This window comes from Vulpes lagopus, chromosome 7 (genome assembly GCF_018345385.1).
Source record: "Vulpes lagopus strain Blue_001 chromosome 7, ASM1834538v1, whole genome shotgun sequence".
NCBI classification, from domain to species: domain Eukaryota; kingdom Metazoa; phylum Chordata; class Mammalia; order Carnivora; family Canidae; genus Vulpes; species Vulpes lagopus.
In genome coordinates, this window is record NC_054830.1 from 4,032,314 (window position 1) to 4,050,847 (window position 18,534).

General features: G+C 54.2%; 2 protein-coding genes across 10 annotated transcripts in view; one reads left to right on the plus strand and one right to left on the minus strand.

Moving 5' to 3' along the window:
• The first annotated feature begins 342 nt into the window (after positions 1 to 342).
• Positions 343 to 2,037, plus strand: CAPS (calcyphosine). The gene is made up of 4 exons (XM_041761208.1): positions 343 to 594; positions 670 to 847; positions 1,003 to 1,209; positions 1,284 to 2,037. Exons 1-4 carry the CDS (start codon positions 512 to 514, stop codon positions 1,383 to 1,385), a joined length of 570 nt encoding a protein of 189 aa, XP_041617142.1. The 5' UTR covers positions 343 to 511; the 3' UTR covers positions 1,386 to 2,037.
• A 923-nt stretch (positions 2,038 to 2,960) lies between these two features.
• Positions 2,961 to 18,534, minus strand: part of RANBP3 (RAN binding protein 3) — a 52,404-nt gene continuing 36,830 nt past the window's right edge. For 4 of the 9 annotated variants that reach the window (XM_041761202.1, XM_041761206.1, XM_041761199.1 and 1 more), the window contains 12 exons: positions 15,712 to 15,777; positions 14,871 to 14,963; positions 13,300 to 13,418; positions 12,057 to 12,176; positions 10,015 to 10,118; positions 8,752 to 8,830; positions 7,500 to 7,602; positions 6,834 to 6,958; positions 5,401 to 5,521; positions 4,077 to 4,219; positions 3,398 to 3,578; positions 2,961 to 3,292 (listed from right to left, as the gene is read on the minus strand). In XM_041761202.1, the coding sequence (XP_041617136.1) occupies positions 3,249 to 3,292; positions 3,398 to 3,578; positions 4,077 to 4,219; positions 5,401 to 5,521; positions 6,834 to 6,958; positions 7,500 to 7,602; positions 8,752 to 8,830; positions 10,015 to 10,118; positions 12,057 to 12,176; positions 13,300 to 13,418; positions 14,871 to 14,963; positions 15,712 to 15,777 (1,298 nt within the window). In that variant the 3' untranslated portion in view covers positions 2,961 to 3,248. The remainder of the gene's footprint in view (positions 3,293 to 3,397; positions 3,579 to 4,076; positions 4,220 to 5,400; positions 5,522 to 6,833; positions 6,959 to 7,499; positions 7,603 to 8,751; positions 8,831 to 10,014; positions 10,119 to 12,056; positions 12,177 to 13,299; positions 13,419 to 14,870; positions 14,964 to 15,711; positions 15,778 to 18,534) is intronic. The other 5 variants (XM_041761203.1, XM_041761207.1, XM_041761201.1 and 2 more) reach the window with 3 other exon arrangements.

Sequence of the window (18,534 nt, forward strand, 5' to 3'; positions counted from 1 at the left end):
GTTGCCCTGTGAAAAGGGGCAGGGGACCTGCTCCAGGTCACACAGGAATTGGGTCTGGAACCTTCTCAGCCACGGCCCACCTCTCCTGCTTGTGGCCAGGCAGGGGGACCCCCCCTGCTCCCCCCATCTAGGTCTGGCTCTATCCCAGACCTGGTTACTGCAAGGCTGGGAGTGAGCAGGACAGAGGGTGGGCAGTGGTGCCAGCAAGACCACCTTGTCCCTCTCGGCCCTGCCCCACCCCCCAAGGGCTAGGAGGCACTGGCACGGTGAGGGTTACAGCCGGGGCCCCTCCCAGTCTCCTGAGCTACTGTCCCTTAGCAACCGAGCCTGCCGCGCTGCCAACACTGGGCAAAGCGGGCGGGAGCCAGAGGAGTGGCTGCCTGGACTCCAGGGTAGTCGAAAGCCAGGTGAACAGGTAGTTGGCCAGGGCAGGCTTGTGGCACCGGACCACAGCCTGGTCAGTCGAGTGGGAATCCTTCCTCAAACTCTCCCCCTGCCAGCCTGACCCAGCATGGATGCCGCGGACGCCACTGTGGAGAAGCTCCGGGCACAGTGCCTGTCCCGAGGGGCCTTGGGCATCCAGGGCCTGGCCAGGTGAGCCATCCCCTTGAACATTCCCGATCCCCAGCCCCAGGGACCACCTTCTCACTGTACCCCACGCCTCTCAAGGTTTTTCCGCCGCCTGGACCGGGACAGGAGCCGATCCCTGGACTCCAGGGAACTCCAGCGGGGCCTGGCTGAGCTGGGACTGGTGCTGGACACGGCCGAAGCGGAGGGCGTGTGCAGGCGCTGGGACCGTGATGGCAGCGGGACGCTGGACCTGGAGGAGTTCCTGAGGGCACTGCGGGTGAGACCCTTCGCCCTGCTGTCTGGTGTGCCGAGCTCTCGGTGGCCTTGTCTGTGTTGGTGCTGACGCTTGATGCCTGGGAGCCCTAGTGCTCTGGACTAGACCCCCCACCCCCCCCCGCCAAGTCACTAAGTCACTACCTGCTTCCTTTCCAGCCCCCTATGTCCCAGGCCCGGGAGGCGGTCATAGCAGCTGCATTTGCCAAGCTGGACCGCAGCGGGGATGGTGTGGTGACCGTGGATGACCTCCGGGGGGTGTACAGTGGCCGCGCCCACCCCAAGGTACAAAGTGGGGAGTGGACCGAGGAGGAGGTGCTCCGCCGCTTCCTGGACAACTTCGACTCCTCCGAGAAGGACGGGCAGGTGGGTGCCCACAGACACCCCTACCCACTCCGCCCAGGTCTCTGGCCCCTACTTAGAGCCTGTCTGCCCCGCAGGTCACACTGGCTGAATTCCAGGACTACTACAGCGGTGTGAGCGCCTCCATGGACACAGATGAGGAGTTTGTGGCCATGATGACCAGCGCCTGGCAGCTGTGAGCCATCATGCACGTTTGGTCAGCCAGCCCCACTGTAGCGTAGGACCCCCACCCTGGCCCTCTCTCACCTAGGCAGCCCCCAAGGCGGAGGCCACAGAACCAGCTAGGCCAGGTCTCAGAGGACCTGGCTTGGCCACTAGATGCAAGTAGGACAAAGGTTCCGAGAATGGGTCACTGGCTCAGGACCCCAGGGAGCAAGGCCCTCCCAGTCCATGCTGTGCAGACCTCAGGCCTCACAAAGCTCTGCAGTTGCCCCTCCTCACTAGGCTTCCTCTTGGTTCTGCTCAGTGAATCCTTGGCCCTGCTAGCACCCCCACCTACCCCTCCCACCACTTGAGATTGCACCCCCACCCTAAAGCCAGGGGCCGGGAAGCAAACAGCTCTTCTGTGAAGCAAAGCTCAGCATGGAGGCGGCTAGTCTTGGAAGGCAGCCAAGCTCGGTCACCTGCCTGGTGGACGTGGAGTGTGGGGCAGGGGCCAGGGGCCCGCAGACAGGCCAGGCTGCTCTGGGAGGTGGAGGCTGTTCCTGGCCAGGCTGTCCAGCTTCCTGAGGCCCCTGGGGCATGCAGGAGGCCAGGGTTTTAGTTAAAAGTTTTAATGTAGTTCCCAAATACATTTCATATGACAATCTTACATAAATGTTCCAAAACACATGGGCATTATCTGGTTTTACTTGTCACTAGGTGGCTAAGGCTTAAAGCAGAGAAGTGTGACCGGATCTGCTGGGAGGGCCTTTGGTGTCTTCCCATGGCTCAGGCTCGGGGTGCACACAACCGACCCAAGGTGTGGGCGACACAGCTGTGGAGTCGAAGCCTTCCCCTCACCCCCTGAGGGCGGCGCTGGGCACTTTCCTTGGAAATCCCTCAGAGCCCTGTGCACAGGGCCCTTCTTCGAAGGCCGTCCCAGGTGGCTCTAGACCATGTTCCAAGGTAGGGGTGGGCATGGCACCCGCTCCTGTGTGTGCTGCGAGTGTGGGAGACGGTTGGTTGCCTGGAACCAGTCGCCCTGCCCCCTCCTCAGAAGGCCCTGGTAAGGTCCCCCTCTGCCTACCACAGAGGCCCCTGATCCTGGATGGTCTGGGAGGCAGTGACGTCCAGGGCTGGGCAAGGAATGGCCAGCAGCAGGAAGGTGTACACTTGGGTACCAGATGACGGGTGACCGACGTGACGGGGAAAGGCAGGAGGGTGGCTGGGGACCCTCCCAGGCCCGGTGACCCTTTTTTAGATAACCTCTCTTCAATACCCCATGACTGGGCCTGGAGCAACCTTGGGTGGGGGGAACAAGTACAGGCCTGACACTCTCCTCCACACAGAGCCCAGGAGCCCAAGGAGGAAGGGGGATGTGGCTCAATGCACAGGAGAGTCTTAACCTAAGAACCCAAACACAAAGCCTTGGGGGAAAAAAGATCTAAAAATATAAGCCCCAAATCAGAGTGTGGGAACCTGGAGTAGTTAAGAGAGCGTCCAGCAGGCCCAGTGTTTATACTTGTGTGGACAGAGCCGGTGGCCTGGGCGGCGGCAGAGAGGCCAGAGACATGAGGAGGGAGGGGTGAAGAAACAAGGTGTCCCAGTCCCAGTGAGAAGCCGTGACAAGTCTTAATGTGCCATTTCAATTCAAAGGAGGGGAGGGAAGAAATGTTCTTTTTCGTTTTGCTCATCAATATGATGAGGTCTCGTGTCCCAAACCACATTCAGGCAGTTCCCGAGTCTGCTTCTGAACGGGACATGCGGATCCGAACTGTGGCCAACCCAGCGGGGAGTGTGGTTCCCGAGCCCTGCGCCTCCACACTGCCGGTGGGGCGGGGCGGGCGGGCGGGCAGACAGACGGACAAAGCAGCAGGCTCGCGGGCAGCCGGCTCCCGGCGCTATGTGCTTCCGGCCGTCTGCCCATCCCCTTCCTCGCTGGCACCTGTTGGGAAGCAGTGGCCTCACCGTCAGGTCTCCACCCTGGATGGAGCCCCATCCCCCTGGGTCAGGCTCCCCGTACCCTCCAGGGCTGGGACCACTGGCTCACCACCTCCGGTGGCCCCCGACGGAGCCAGGACATCCTCGTCACTGTCGTCCTCATTGGACGGGGCTGCCCCAGGTTCAGGGGCAGGCATCTTGGCTTCCTGCTCCTGCTCCACGCGGCTGCGCAGGGCCAGGATGCGATGGTGCAGAGCTGCATACAGCTGGCCCGTGTCCTTGGAACTTGCCTGGGAGAGGCAGAGGGAAGCAGTGGGTTATAAGATCTCTTGTTGGGGTGTGTGCTGCCCCCCTGTGATGGCATGCCACAATCCCTAGGCTGTGTCTGGGGAGGAGCCTATCCCTCTCAGAAAACTCAGGGACAGCAGACCGAAGCTTCTGATGCCCCAGGGCCCGTCCTTCCCGGGGCTCAGCTGGGATGACAGCAGTGATGCAGGGCCACTCCTGTCTCCCTTCCACCGATCCGTTCTGACTTGCTTCTTTTGGAAACTGGCTAGCTTAGAGGCCTCCCTGTTCGCTCCCCGGCCCATACCCCCAGTGTAGAGCGCTGACTGCTGTACCACAGAGCACCCTCTTAGGGGGCCAGTAGTTCGTGTAGCTCCATGTGGCCCAATTGGTATACTCAGGAACCTGCCTTCTGTGGGAGCTCAGGAGGGCACCGCCCTTGTCCAGGGGTCTGTTTGGGCATCTCCTTGGTAGTAGCCTGTCCCATCCCCAGGGCTACTCACTGAGATCAAGAAAACCTTCACGCCCTGGTCCTCAGTGTCCATGGCTGTGATGCGTATGCTCTTCTCACTGGCCTTGTCGATCTGCATCTGTGCCCAGAGCTTGGTGTTGAGGATCAGTCGCAAGCTGCCCTGGGTCCGCATCACTGCAACCAATAAGGCCACTCAGCCCTGGCCCGTGACACCCACCCAACAGCCAGCTATGAGAACAGACACATTCCAGAATGAAAACACCCCAGGGTAAAATCCCACAATTCTCTCAAGGTCTGTAGAAGCTGCCCACCAGTCTGCTGAGCACGGCCCCCCACACACTGGAGGCCAGCACTGTAACAGCCAGCTCCCCCTGCCCTGCCCCCACCCCACCACACCCATCACAGGGAGGGTTCTGCTGGTCCACCCAGCAGTGCAATGAGGGCAGCTCCCTTGGGGGATGATTAGGTGGGAGGCAGGGCCAGAGAGGGACATTTGGGAGCTGCACACATGCATATTCTTTATGTGACAAACTGCAAAGAAGCTGATGCCCCATGACGGGCCCCACTCACAGGCCAAGCCCCAGCCCTATTCTGCAGTTTTCTTAGGATAAAGGTTGAGGCCAATGGCTACTTAGAGCTTCCACCAGGAAGGAGACAAAGACAGATCGAGAGCAACATACAGTGGAGACAAAGAGGGTACAGACCTTTCTTCCTTTTCTGGAAGTGAACATCACATCTACCCGTAGCAGGCCTGAGGCCACCATCAGCCTTCCTGTTTTATCAGAACCCATCCTCCTTGGATGTGCCCTGACCCTGGGACATGGGGACACCTTGTCTACCCACCAGCCCACTTCTCCCCACCCCAACCCGGTGCCCCATATGGCCTCAGACAGAGCAGCTCAGGCCAGCTCTGGGAGGCTATGGGGTAGGGTCCTGGGCTCCAACCGACCAGATCTCCCTGTGTCCACTCCCTAAGCCCTCTGTGCCTGATGGGCCCACCTCCGAGGCACGTGGAGCAGTTGGGATGGGCTGGAGGAAGGTCTTTGACAGGGATCACAGGCTGGATGGGACTGTTTGAATTCTTATTTTCCCTTGCCATCATAAAACCACCAGCACTTTCATTATTAGAAAACAAGTTCAGGAGTTGCTAAGTAGTTTCATCTACTTTCATCACACTCACAAAGAGGAGAGTCACGGACAAGCTGGCAGCAAAAGCCTTGGGATGGGGCCTGGCCCTGCAAACTGTGGGTGCCGGGACTCTCCAAGTGGGGACCTGTGTGGGGATCCTGCCCTCCTGGGCCTTGGGAGCTCTGTGCCATCCTGGAACCCTCCACAGAGACCACACTGCAGCTCACCTAGTCGGGACTGGAGCGTCCCATCATCAGTCGATGCCATGTCGTTGAGCCTGAGCAGCCCCCGGCCTCTCTCCACCCATGACTGCGAGGCCTTGTCAAAGACAAACAGCTTACACTGGATCTGGAACACAAGGCATCCCTCTGGGTGAGCTGGGGCCCTGGCTGGGTGGATGCTGGTGTGGACAAACTCCTGGGACCCTCCCCCCTCTACCCTGAGTGAACTACAAGGTAGGGGGTAGCCAACTATGGCCTGGGGGGTACATTTGGCCCTTGGCCAGTTTTGTGTCCTGCTCTCCGGCTAAGATGAATTTTACACTGTCAGAGGGGCAGAAAGAATCAGCAAGGAAATGAAGATAAAAGCCATAAGGAGATACCACGCTGCACTTGCTAGAAGGCATCAAAAGCCAGGTAATAGCAGTCACCGGGTAGGTGGTAGAGCAATCAGAAGCTCACACATGGCTGGCAGGAATGAAACACTGCACAGCTGCTACAGAAATGTGCTCCCCACATTACACGTGGAGTTACCAATGGGCCAGACACTCTGCTCCTAGAGATCTACTCAAGAGAAATGACAGGTATCTGCATACCAGAGCTCGCACATGTTCACCGTACCAAGATTCATAATAGCTAACAGGTGGAAACCTAAAAGTCTCTCTACACACGTCACTTGGCACTGCCCCGGGGACGGACCCTGAGCCCACGACACTCAGGGAGGGAACCAGACACAGAGGGCCACACGGTGTGTGAGTCCACGTGTGTGACACGTCCAGGACAGGCTCATCCATGGACGGGAAGGGGGCTCGTGGGGGCCGCTGGGGAGGGCATGAGGGGTGACTGCTGACGGGCAAAGTTTCTGTTTTGTGGACAAAACTGTTCTATTTTGACAGTGGTGGCAGTTGCATAAATCCGTGAATACGCTAAAAACCACTGACTTGTACACTTTAAAGGCGCATGCGCACAACAATGAAAAGCAGCAACAATGAACATCTTAGCTTTTCATTTCAGTGCCCTGAAAGTGTTCATGTTGCCCTGGGATGCAGAGGAAAGGCGGGACAAGTTTGAGCTGCATCTGTGATCCTGGTTCCCTAATAAAACAACTCGGGGTGAGAGTGTGCCAAAACAATCACAGCCATTCATCCTGGGTCTTTGTTACGACAGTCTCTGTAATGCCCCGAACTATCGAGAATGCCTCAAAACAGATCCCTCTGCTCAAAAACAAAGCAGGACCAGAAGTTCCTTAGCGCTCACACTAAGCTCTCAGAAGCTCTGCCAATGAGGTCCCAGGGAGTGGGGCACTGCCCAGGGAGGTCCACTGTGTGGGGCCGACAGGGGGGTCCAACCCCTCAGATGCATGGAGAAGCTGGGGGCTATGGAGGATGGCCTCTCATACCACCACCTAAGGGCCAGATGCCCTCCCTCCAGGCCTGTCTCACCTGTAACACGTTGCTCTCTGCCTCCTCCCCGGTGATGACTTCCACTTTTTCCAACAAACACTTCCGTGCTGTTGCCTTGGTGTAGGCAGCTGCCGACTCGGCCAGGGACTCTGAAATGTTATTAGCTAAACGACATTGACTATTTATTTGTTGGGGTGTGCGTGTGTGTGTACCTCACGGGAGACAGAAAAGGGCTGGCTCTGCCTCAAGGATGCCGGCTCCTGGGACCTGGAGCGGACCCCAGAAATACAGCAATCTGGCCCTGGATCTGTGGGGAGACCATCTGGGAGCTAGATGCCAGCATGGCTCCAGATTTCCCACTGCCATTCATTTAGTAGAGGACAGGGGAACAGTGAGATTCTTCACACAGAACACTGAAGAGAAACTCCCCTTCCCAACCTCAGGGCAAGAGGGGGACACACTCCTCAATAATCCTATCCCCAGAGTCATCCTGAAACACCAAGGCCTTGCTCCTTTAGGATGAACACGTCCCCTCTCTGCTTGCTGAAAACCAGCACCCATGGCTTTTCAACAATGCCCCAGTGTCTGGTTCATGCGTGGCTACTAATGCTGCAGAGAGCTGGGGCCCTCCTGGGCAGGGGTGTGGATGGATAATGACCCTGTCGCTTGGTACCCTTCCCACAAGTCAGTGGGACTGCAGCATACCTTTCTCAGGGGTGGCCTCCTGGGACGAGGACTCAGACCCGGACTCAGCAGCTGCATTTTCCCTGGTGGCATCTGAACTGACTTCATTTAATTTGGGCGGGCTCTGCAGGGAGATGGAAGCACATGGGGAGGAGAGCATGCTTGGGTGCTCGTGGGCCAGCCGCTGTGGAATAGGAAGCCCCTCTGCTGGGATGGCAGCTCTCAGCAAGGACTCCCAGAGGGCTTTTTCTTCACAGCTTTGGGGACCCACCCAGACTGGGCAGAGGAGCCTAGACAACCCCTCCCCAGGGGGTGGGTTCTAGCCTGCAGCCTTGTTTCCACACAACGTTCCTGAGCATCATTTGGTGGTAAAACCAGAAAAGTACCCTTCTGATACAGGCAGCTCGGCCCTCCCAGATCCACCCTTCTACCCTCTAGGTGAACTGCCCTCCAAGTCCCTAAGTAGGGACTCCCCTGACATCTCAGGGAGGTGTATGCCACCAGCTGTTTATCTCTGTGTGAGGCAGCTCTTGGACCATTTTGTTGTAAAAGGAAAATAATAGTATTGATGCTTAAGGAAAGCAGCAGGAGGCTCCTTAGTGTAACACAAAGATGGAAATGTTAAGTGGGAGAAAACAGCTCCTTAGCCACACTCACAATGGACACAGTGGCCTCACATGCATTGGATAAGGAAAGAAAAGGAACAAAAATAAGGAAGCAGGTAAATAATTTTAGAACCCCATCCCAGGCTGGCCAGGCTTTCTTGGATGGGGAGACAGCATAAGGGTACCCAAGTGCCCTGGCCATGGTGTGTCCAGCAGACACCTGGGACACTGCAGGGGCCCCTCCAAGGCCCCTTCCCCAAAGCCCCCTCCATGCTACAGCCTCACAGTCAGGGATAGGGGTGGGGTGGGGGGTGTGAAGCTGAACTCCCTCGGCTCAGAGGTGGCTCAGAAGCACATGGCTAAGGACTCTGGTCTGATGACTGTCATTGCAGCTGGCCTCAGCCAGGAGGGAGCATGGCCCCAGACTTAAGGGGAAGCCTATCCCAGGATGAAGCTAAGCTAGCTGGCAGAGAAGAAAGGCAGGAAGCCCGAACACCAGCTCCTGGAGAGCTTCCTGATGCAACGACCCCGCCCCCAAGTCTGAGTTGGGTCTTCTTTCTCTTGTAACTAGAAGCATCTTCACTTTATAGGAGACAAGGTGGCAGCCATATTCACATGTCCCTCGCCCTGGGGCCCCAGGACAAACAGTCCCCACAGGGGCCACTCACCAGCACGCGCTCGCTCATGTTCTGGCCAAACACGAATTTGTTGCTGGCAGTGTCGGCACTATTGGTCGAGTTGTCTAAACTGAAGAGAAGGCATGCTGTGGGTGTGGGCACCCAATGGAGGGGGGCAGACAGGTGTACACACTTGCATGTGTTGCACATGCATGTGCAAGGCCAGAGTGGGTTAAGGGCCAAACCCTTGGTGCAGAAAGCACAGTGTTGGCGCCCCTCAGCCTCCCCTCCAGGGGATGGGCCAGCACACTGGGGTTAGGTGCTCACAAGCCTCTGAGTCAGGCTGTGCTGACCAGGGAACACAGACCCTCAGCTCCCACTTCCAAGGGTCCACTGCATGTGGACACACCTGACAGTCACCTCATTATCCCCAACCTCCTTGAGGCGGGTGTCCCCTTCGGGGTGCATGAAGATACCACTTCAGAGAGGCTGATCGCAGAGGTCAGACCAGGCACCACCTACTTCCCTGAAGGAACCCACTAGTCCCCCTGGGCTGCACAAAGGAAAGGACACCTCCTGCCCCTGGGCTGCTGGCAGAGGACACTGGATGACCTCGGAGCTGCTGTCACCATCAAATTTCATCTAGTTTAAGATGTCACGGGTGTAAGCACATCCCAATCTGGGAAATGCTGCAGTACAAAAAATGTCTTTAAAACAATATCCAATGCACTTTGCTAATCAGGGTCTAGGAAGCCAAGTGTGAGGTCACCACCATTCATGCCAGGTCTCTCTGAAGTCCACGCCCATGTTCTCTATCTACTCTGCTGGCTTGTCTCCTTTTTATCTGAAATATCCATGGGGCACCCAGGCCACTAGTGAGCACCACCACCAGCAGTGTTAACCACCAGCGAACCCAATCCAGGGTAAGGGGTCCCCATAGGCCGGAACCTGGCATGTAACAGGAGGCAGCCAAGCAGCCACTGGTCCACTGGGTTCTGCTCTGAGCATGAAATCCAGGTGACAGAGGTCACTCCAAGGGCCAAGGAGAACTTGGGTCCTGCCTTGTCTGTTGAAACACACCATCCTGGCCCCTTCACAGATGTGCCCAGAATGGGAATAAGGGAGGGAGCCAGGGGATTGGGTGGGGGAGGAGATCCAGGATTCTGGTGAAATCTGCTTCCCCCACCCCCACCTCCATCCTGCCCTCCAGAAGGACCAGGTTCCTGGTCCAGGTGCTGCCTCCTCACCCTGGGCCCCAGGCTAGGGGATGACCTGGGCCACTCTGAGGCTGGCCACCCGGCCCAAGACACACACCTGGAGCTGATATACTGAAGGAAATAGTTGGTCGCAGTTGGCGTTTCTGAACTGGGGTGTCCGGCATTCTCCATGTCAGCTACTTCGGTGTTCTCATTTGTTAACTGGGAAACAGAGAGGCGACACTTACTGCCCAGACAACGCCTGTTCGGGACCTCTACAGCTCAGCCTGTCTGCATACCCCAGGGCGTATGGCACAGCTCGTGTGTGTGTGTGTGTGTGTGTGTGTGTGTGTGTGTGTGTGTATGTGCACGCGCGTACACGGCGGGGGGGGGGGGCGGCATGCACTGTAATCAACTTCGCCATTTCTGCTTTTAATGGTTAAGATAGAAAAAGAGTTTGTAAGGCATCAGGGAACTTTTTCTACTTTGTTTAAAAAAAGAAATCCTTCAATTGACATCTTGTTCCCCTTTTCACCAATGCTTGTAATGAGAGGTCACAGCTTCTAAATCTGGCATTTTAAGGGGTTTATTATAAATATAATAAAAACATCATTTTTTGAGGGCTTTTATTTTTTTATGCTTGCTAACTGCTGTGCCAGCTCTGTTGAATCTATCATGGAATGTGATACTCCCAGGAACCCTGAGAGGTATTATCAACCTCGACCTACTGAGTGAGAAAGCAGGGGATCAGGGTGCCAAGAAATCACCCCCATTGAGAAGCTGGCATGTAACTGTGATACTACAGATCACGTGAGCCCTGGGCCTCCGTAAGACAGGGCCTCGGCCCCAATTTCAAGGCAGCCATTCCCCTGGACTCTAGGAACAGACTTGACCTGGCGGTTTAGGCCAGGCCCCTGCCCCCCAGCACAGGTGGATCTCAAGGCCCTTCCTTCTCCGGCTTCCTCCTCCCTGGAGCAAGCAGCCTCCAAGGGACTCATTACTTTGGCTAAAGTCATGCAACAGCAATGCCTACTTTTCATCCCTAGGGATTTGTGTTTCTGTTGGACAGCGAACACCAAAGGAGAAGGCAGATGGCACAACCTGATGTTTTCTACGTGCTGGAGAGATTTTTATTCCTTTATTTCAGGATTTCTCCTTCTCAGCATCACTGATATTGGGGCTGGATCTTTCTCTGTGGGGAAGCCGCCCTGGACACTGTGGGGTATTGGGCAGCATCCCCTGCTCCCACCCACTGGATGGCAGTGGTACCTACATCCTAGCCGTGACAACCACAAATGTCCCCAGACACAGCCACTTATGTTGTGTCTCAGGCTTCTAAAGGAACTCCTGCCAGATGAGCTGCTGGAAACGGCACAGAGGGACACTCTATCCTGGTGGCTGGAAAGGTACTGTTGCTTAATTCTGGCCTCTCAGAGCGAAAGCACACAGGGTCCCGAGCCCAGAGCCCCTGCCAGATGCTCTCTACCCCTGACTCAAAGTCCCCAGACTAGACCAATAGGCCTTGGGGTCAGCCAGGAGGGGACAGATGCTATTGCCTAGTATGGGACAGAATAGTTATTTTTCTATCTGCCCTACCTTAAAAAAATAAAGTAATGATTCTCAATTAGGGGTGACTTGGTCCCAAAGGGAATGCTCAGCCTCATGAGGGGACACTTTGGGTTGCCACATCAGGGGGTGGGGGCATACTCCTGGCACCCAGAGGGGGAGGGCGAGGGATGCCACCTGGTACCCTAGGACACCCAGCCCTCCAACAACTGACAATGAACCTGTCTAAACGTTGCTTTGTGCCAAGACAGAGCAGCTCCCAAGTTAGGCAATGACAAGCTCTCCAGTGATGTCGAAAGCATCGGATGGTGCTGTCCCCTTTGCTATGAAAATGTTGGTTTCCAAGGAGAGGCACGCTCGGTTTCATCCCGTCCCCGGCGACTGGGAGAACAATGGAGGCCGCCAGGGAGCATGCCGGGAGCTGAGCAGTGCAGCAGGGAGGCCATGTCAGCAGTCAGGGACGAGCCCGCGGCTGCGCCACCTCCACCTCCCGCCCCCTGAAGGGAGAAGCGGAGGTCCTATGGTTGAACTGGAGGAGGCAGAATAGACCGACCCCAGAGTGCGAGCACCCATTCAGGCCTCTGATCCACACACCTTGACTCGGTCCCTCAGGTTCTGCCCGAACACAAACGCCTGCTGTGCAACTTGCTCTCTTTTCTCACAGTTCTCCTCCTCACAAGTATCGCTAGACTCATTTTTCTGGGGCTCTTTCTCCTAGTTTGAAACAAAAACAAGACAACAACTGAAAAGAAGTGACAGGTTAGCCCCAAGAAGCAAGGCGGGCCATCTCTCGCAGTTCCGTCTGCTCAAGGGGTCTCCTCTGGCTCAGGTCCCCGGGGGGCTGCTGCCGCCCGGGTGTGGCCTGTCCTTGACTCCCCGGGGTCGCCGGAGGCGGGCGGGCCAGGCAGCTTCCCAGACTCCCTCCAGCTCACAGCCCTGCTGCACTAGCCGCCCTAGCTATCCAAGTCTCCAAGCAGCAGCAGGTTGCAAAGATGGCTCCTAATTTTAATTCTGCTAATTGTGGTCTGAAGGAGCGGGGGTTGCTCAGGGATGTTTTAAAAATGAATTGTAGATGATCGCTTTCACCATTTGCGCTCCAGCAACTATGGGGGGTGTGGGGGAGGTGGAGGGGCCAGAACTCAGGCAGCAGCTCAGCTGCCAAAACAGCCCAGTTGAAAGAAACACACACATGCAATCTGGCTTTGTGAATGGAAGCCTTGGTGCGGTGCTGCAACTTGCATTTCAGATTCACCTCTGCCACCCGCAAATGCAGGCTCTTTGGTACATGCTCCTCATTTTTCAGTTGCCGGGCAATACCACTAGAAAACACATGCTCTTGGCCTATAGAAACCCAGAACCCCAGACTTTGCTGTGTCTGCCTATCAATCAATCAATCAATCAATCAATCAATCAATCAATGTCTGAGCTGATTTCTTCAGCTAGAATGGGCCTACCTATGCGAACCCCCGTGTTGTTCAGGTGTGGAAACAGGGAGGGGAGACAGCTTTCCATGTAAAAGGGCACACTATCTCATCAATGAAAGCCATTCCTGTGGCTCCAGGGACCCCCGCCCCCCCAGAGGCCAGATGGCCACTTGTACGGGGAGGTGCTGGGTCTGGCCTCTGGAACCCAGACAGAACTCTGGAACCGCAGACAGACCATCCTTGGCATTCTAGCAATTATGGACATCAGCTGCAGTTGCACACGCACACCACTGAGCAAATACAGAAAGCCTTAACACGGGCCCACCCAGGCACTGCTCTGAGCAGGTAACTTGTCTACACACTCAGTAAAGCTCCGAGAAGTTTCAGGTGCTCCCTGCCCAGCACAGACATACCTCAAGTGCTCGCACCTCGTCAGAGGGACTTCTCCGTGCAGGGTTGTCAGGTGATGTTGCTGTCACGGCCCCCGTGCAGTCTGCTGGGATACTGACTCCGTTGGTGCCGCTGCTTGGGACTGCAGGGACAAGAAGATGGGGTGTGTGTGTGAAACCTCGAGCGCTCCCTTCCACCATTTAGACCAACAGTGTAATTTCTCCTCTTTAAAGAAAAGGATCTAGTGTCCCTACTGAAAATCACATTCTTACATTGAAAAACCCAACCTCAGAACTAAAACCTCACAGAGGTGAGAATATCTTATTGCTTACTCCACAAAGAACCGTATGAATTTTAGTGTACTCAGAAATGATACTGTGAAGATAAAAGAGAAAAGTAATATATATTGAAGGAACGATTATGAGTTTTATAAAACGTTTTACTCATAACATCTTTATTCTATGCACTTTTCCCTATAAATAGCTGAGATCACATGATGTGCGCAGCTTTAAATTTGGCTGATTGGTTAGCCTCGCTTATAAAAAGCTTTCCTGTTGAAACTCTTCAGAAATATTAACTATTTCCCCCATGTGGGATGTTGGATTGCTTCTGATGAATTTTTGAATTACAGGGAGAGGCCAAGAGAAAGACAAGAAAAGCTCATTAAGAAACTAAAAGGTCAAAAAAAAAAAAAAAAAAAAAAAAAAAAAAAAAAAAAGAAACTAAAAGGTCAACTGAACACCATGACCTGTGTGGAGATCATGGAAATATGGCTTAAGATTTAGGTCTTATGGGGATCCCTGGGTGGCGCAGCGGTTTGGCGCCTGCCTTTGGCCCAGGGCGCGATCCTGGAGACCCAGGATCGAATCCCGCATCAGGCTCCCGGTGCATGGAGCCTGCTTCTCCCTCTGCCTGTGTCTCTGCCTCTCTCTCGCTCTCTGTGTGACTACCATGGATAAATAAAAATTAAAAAAAAAAAAAAAAAAAAAAAGATTTAGGTCTTATGGTGGAAAATCAGATGAATTTGTGCACATAACCAAAATGACCCTTCAAATCTCTCAGACACACAGTGCCAAGTTTTGCCTGCAAATATGCTGGGCTGAACCAGAGACACTCGAGAGGAGCCAGCTTTTGTGAAGCCAGTGTGCACAGAAAGCAGGTCTTACCTAGTGGTCACCTTGGCCTGGTGCCACAGGGAGACGGTGGGACCGTCTTCTCTGGGCTCACCAGAGATTTATTTATTTATTTTACCTTTTTTTTAAAAAAAGATTTTATTTATTTATTCATAGAGAGATACAGAGAGAGGGGCAGAGACATAGGTAGAGGAAGAGCAGGCTCCTCGCAGGGAGCCTGATGTGGGTGGGACTCGATCCCAGGACCAGGATCACGCTCTGAGCCAAAGGCAGACGATTAACCGCTGAGCCACCCAGGCGTCCCTCACCACGAATTTACAGGATTGTTCCCACAGCTATTTCTGAGTGCATTCAGCAGATAGGGCCAAAGTCACCTGTGTCGAGAAACAGCCGTCCCAGGCCAACTTCAGGATCACTCTACACCCTGCTGAGTGAGCCTGGATGCCAGGGCAGATTCTTACCGGTCTGTGAGAGTGCCTTTGGCTGTGGGGCTTGTAACACTGCCGGGCGAAGCACACTCCGCTGTTGTTCCTTGGGCTTCTGGCTTGGCAGACCTGAGAAGAGAGATCTGCTTGCCTGGGCCTTCAGACTTCATGGGTAGAAACACACAGCCCTGTACTGGCTCTCAGGGGCTTTACAGAAATTGAGTGAGTACAGTAATGCCATGGGGGGAGGCGGGGAACCAAGGGACAGCTATCCTCAAGTGCTGGGCTCAAGGATCAAGCACAGATGGTGAAGGGAGAGCCATAGGCAGCCCCCCAGAGTTTAAGACTCTGCTCGGGCTCAAATAAAAATACCCTTTGCACCTGCTTTTCAAAGTGCCATGCTGAGAAAATCTGTCTGCCAAACACATATTGGGCAAGAAGCATGAGAGAATGCTTCCAACTCTGCACCACTGCCAGGCTCTGCTCCCCAGCGGCATGCCACTGGATCGTGGCCACTCTGCTAATCAGGCTTACTCTGTGGCTTCCTGGGGCTGGGATACTCTGGAGACACAGCCTGGATCAACTGAGCCTGTGCTGGGCATAGAGCCCCACACTGAGCCGAGTCTGCTCCCTCACCATCCCCACCCCCCTCAGGGTGGTGGAGGGCTTACAGGTAGGACAATCTTCTTGGTCTGATGGGCTCCTTAAAGTGACTTTTTAGTGCTCATATGCCAGGTAACTGCAATGACCTAGACAGCAGGCTGAGCCTGGAGCATGCAGGCTGGGTTGCCTTAGGCAGCTGTGCAAACAGATGCTACACAGAGAGGAAGGGTGTGAGAAAGCCCTTCCACTTTCCTTCTTATAGGTGGGCACCTACCTGCACTAGGTGCCTGGCCGTGGATCAATGTTGGTGGCTTCAACCGGAATCCACTGCTCTTTTCCTCTACAAGCAGAAGACAAAAGATAAAAAGCAGGCCTGCCTAGGGGGTGTAGAGATGGGGCCAACAGCAAAGCTGAGAGGGTCAAGGGACGGGGAAGACTGTGGTCTGGACCTCAGTGGCCACAAGCCTGGAGAACCAGGGACATGTTTCCAAGTTAAAACACAAATGCAGAAGCCTGGTTCAACCACCAAGGTCATAAGGCAGCTTGGACGAGGAAGAAGCAGGGGGTTGTGGGAAGTGCTGGCTTCAGGCCAGGTGCTGACAATTAAAGACCAGGTGGTGTCGAAGGTGTGAGACAAAAGTGACAGTGAGTATAAAGCTGGTCCATCCCTGGGCTACCTCACCCAGTAACTTGCCAAGAGCTGTGACGGCCTCAAAGGCCCTGCAGAATGTCAGGGAGCCACCTAATAAAGGTCCCCAGGACCCGTCTCCCTTTCTTAGAGGACTTGTCAGAGGATGTATCTGTAGTTAGGAGAAGCCTCTCTGTACTACAAGCAGATGTCTGGGAAATGAGACACGTTTTCTGTGGTGAAAGATCAAAGGTGGCAGACAGCAGCAGGCTTGCTCTCTTTCCAGATGTGCCTGGAGAGATTCACTTCATTCCTTCCCGAGAGCACTGGAAGGCCCAGGACAAGGAAGGGGAAGGAAGCAGGGTGATGGGTCAAAACCTGCTTTTTGCTGGGCCACTGGTCCACACAAATCCCTTCATCTGTGTGTGCTGGTGACTTGGTCTATCTCATAAGGGGTGGGGAGTGGGGACTGTCTAATCTGCCTTGACAGGAAGGATCAGCATAATAAGCCCTGTGATTCCAACATGTCAGGTCTGTTCCTGGGGCAGCACAAGGACCGCAGCATTCTGGGCCACCAGAGGCAACCTCGCTTTTGTGCGAAGGTCCAACTCATTTGAAAAAACCTTTGTCAGGGTGCAGGGAACAAGATCAATACACAAAAATCAATTGTGTGTATCTATACGCTAGCAACGAATAATCCAAAAATGAAGGAAACAGTTCCATTTATAATAGCACCAAAGAGAATAAAACTTGGAAATAAATTTAACAGACAAAAACTACAAAACATCGTTGGAGGAAAAACAAATGGGAAGAGATCTTAGAAAATCACATAATATGGGATTCTATTTATATGAAACATCCACAACAGGTGAATCCATGGAGACAGAAAGTAGATTCTTGGTTGCCAGGGTCTGGGGAGGGGGTGGAAGGTGACTGCTCATGGGGACGGGGCTTCTCTTTGGGGTGATGGAATGATCTAAAATTAATTATGGTGACGGCTGCACAATTCTGTGGATACCTAAAAACCAACCAATAGTACACTGCAACAACACAAATGCCTTCAGGCCAAACTCTGAGGCATAAAACAAAGTCAATGCAGAGTTCTCAACAAAGCAGGAAAGCCTTCTTCCTGTTGTCTGCATGCTGGTGAGCCAAACTGCTCTCCTTGGGCAAAAATGGGATTACAAAAACTCTCGCTGCTAGTTAGTATGAAGGAATTGAGTCCACTAGGCAGGCTCCCAAGAGCCTGTGTTAGTGAGCTGGGGTCTCTCCCGTAAGAGAGAGGTCATAAAAACCACACTCAGGAGAATCAGACACCACAGATGCAGGGGAAGACATGCTGCCAGATGTTCCTCTTTAGGAGAGAAATACTGAATCACATTTCCAAAGCTCAGGACTATTCAGAAGATGAGTGGCAATTTACAAACATTAAAAAAAAATTGAGATGAAACTCACAATTGAACTAATTTTTAAAAAGCTTTACAGCTGGCTTTATAATGCTTACATTGTGGCTACTGATCACTTTCCACCTCTCTGCTCTGTGCAGAGCAATGCTAGCAGCAGTGCTTGACCCTTGTAGCCAGCTTCGGCTGACCAGTGGGGGCGGAGGCCTGGACATCACTGTCACTGAGCATCTGCTGGAATTGGGCCTGGCACCTGGTCCACCCCACAGATGCACAAGAAGTCACACTGAATGCTGCAGTGAATGGACGACAGACAAGACAGATAGGGCATGCCACATCTGTCACAGCAACTAGGGACGAAGGAGCCAAGGCAGCAGGGTGGTATGCTCACAGGACAGCCAAGCCAAGGCCTGCCCGCAGGCCCCATCTTCACCAAAATAGACATGCTCTCTTTTCATGGCCTCAAAAAACTCACTTTTCCTGCAACATGGTCAGCGTACAATGAAAGGGTGTTGCTGAAGGCCAGAGCCCTAGCACACATGACAGGATCACCGGGGTGCATGAGTGACTATACCAGTGTCTTCTTGAGGGCGTATGTGTGCCCTGTTGCGAGCTCACTGAGGTTAAGAGGTTGCTCCCTCTGAAGCAAATCTCTCTCTCCTCCTAATCCTGTCTAGAGGAAGCAGGCTCCTTTGATGGTACTTTCTGCCTTGCCCTTCCTCTGCGGGAAGCCATGCTCAACTTCAACTTGGTGTATGCCGGAAGACGAAAAGACTTAAGAGGAGACAGCTTGGCAGGGGCTGGGCAGGGGCAAAGGTTGTGTTGGGGACATGCACCGTGGACAAAGAGAGCCAGGTTTCTGTCAAAAAGAAAGGTAGAAATATGAAGCAGGGAGGCTCAGATGAACCCGGTTGGTGCTGGATATGAAGTATACGTGTGAACCCAGGGTCACCTGCACATGCAGATAGATATGGACAAAGAAGTATGTGTACACATGTGTATGCACATGGGTTTGAGTGTGTGTGTCCCCATTTCTGGGCATTGAGGGGGCCCAAGTGCAGGGATA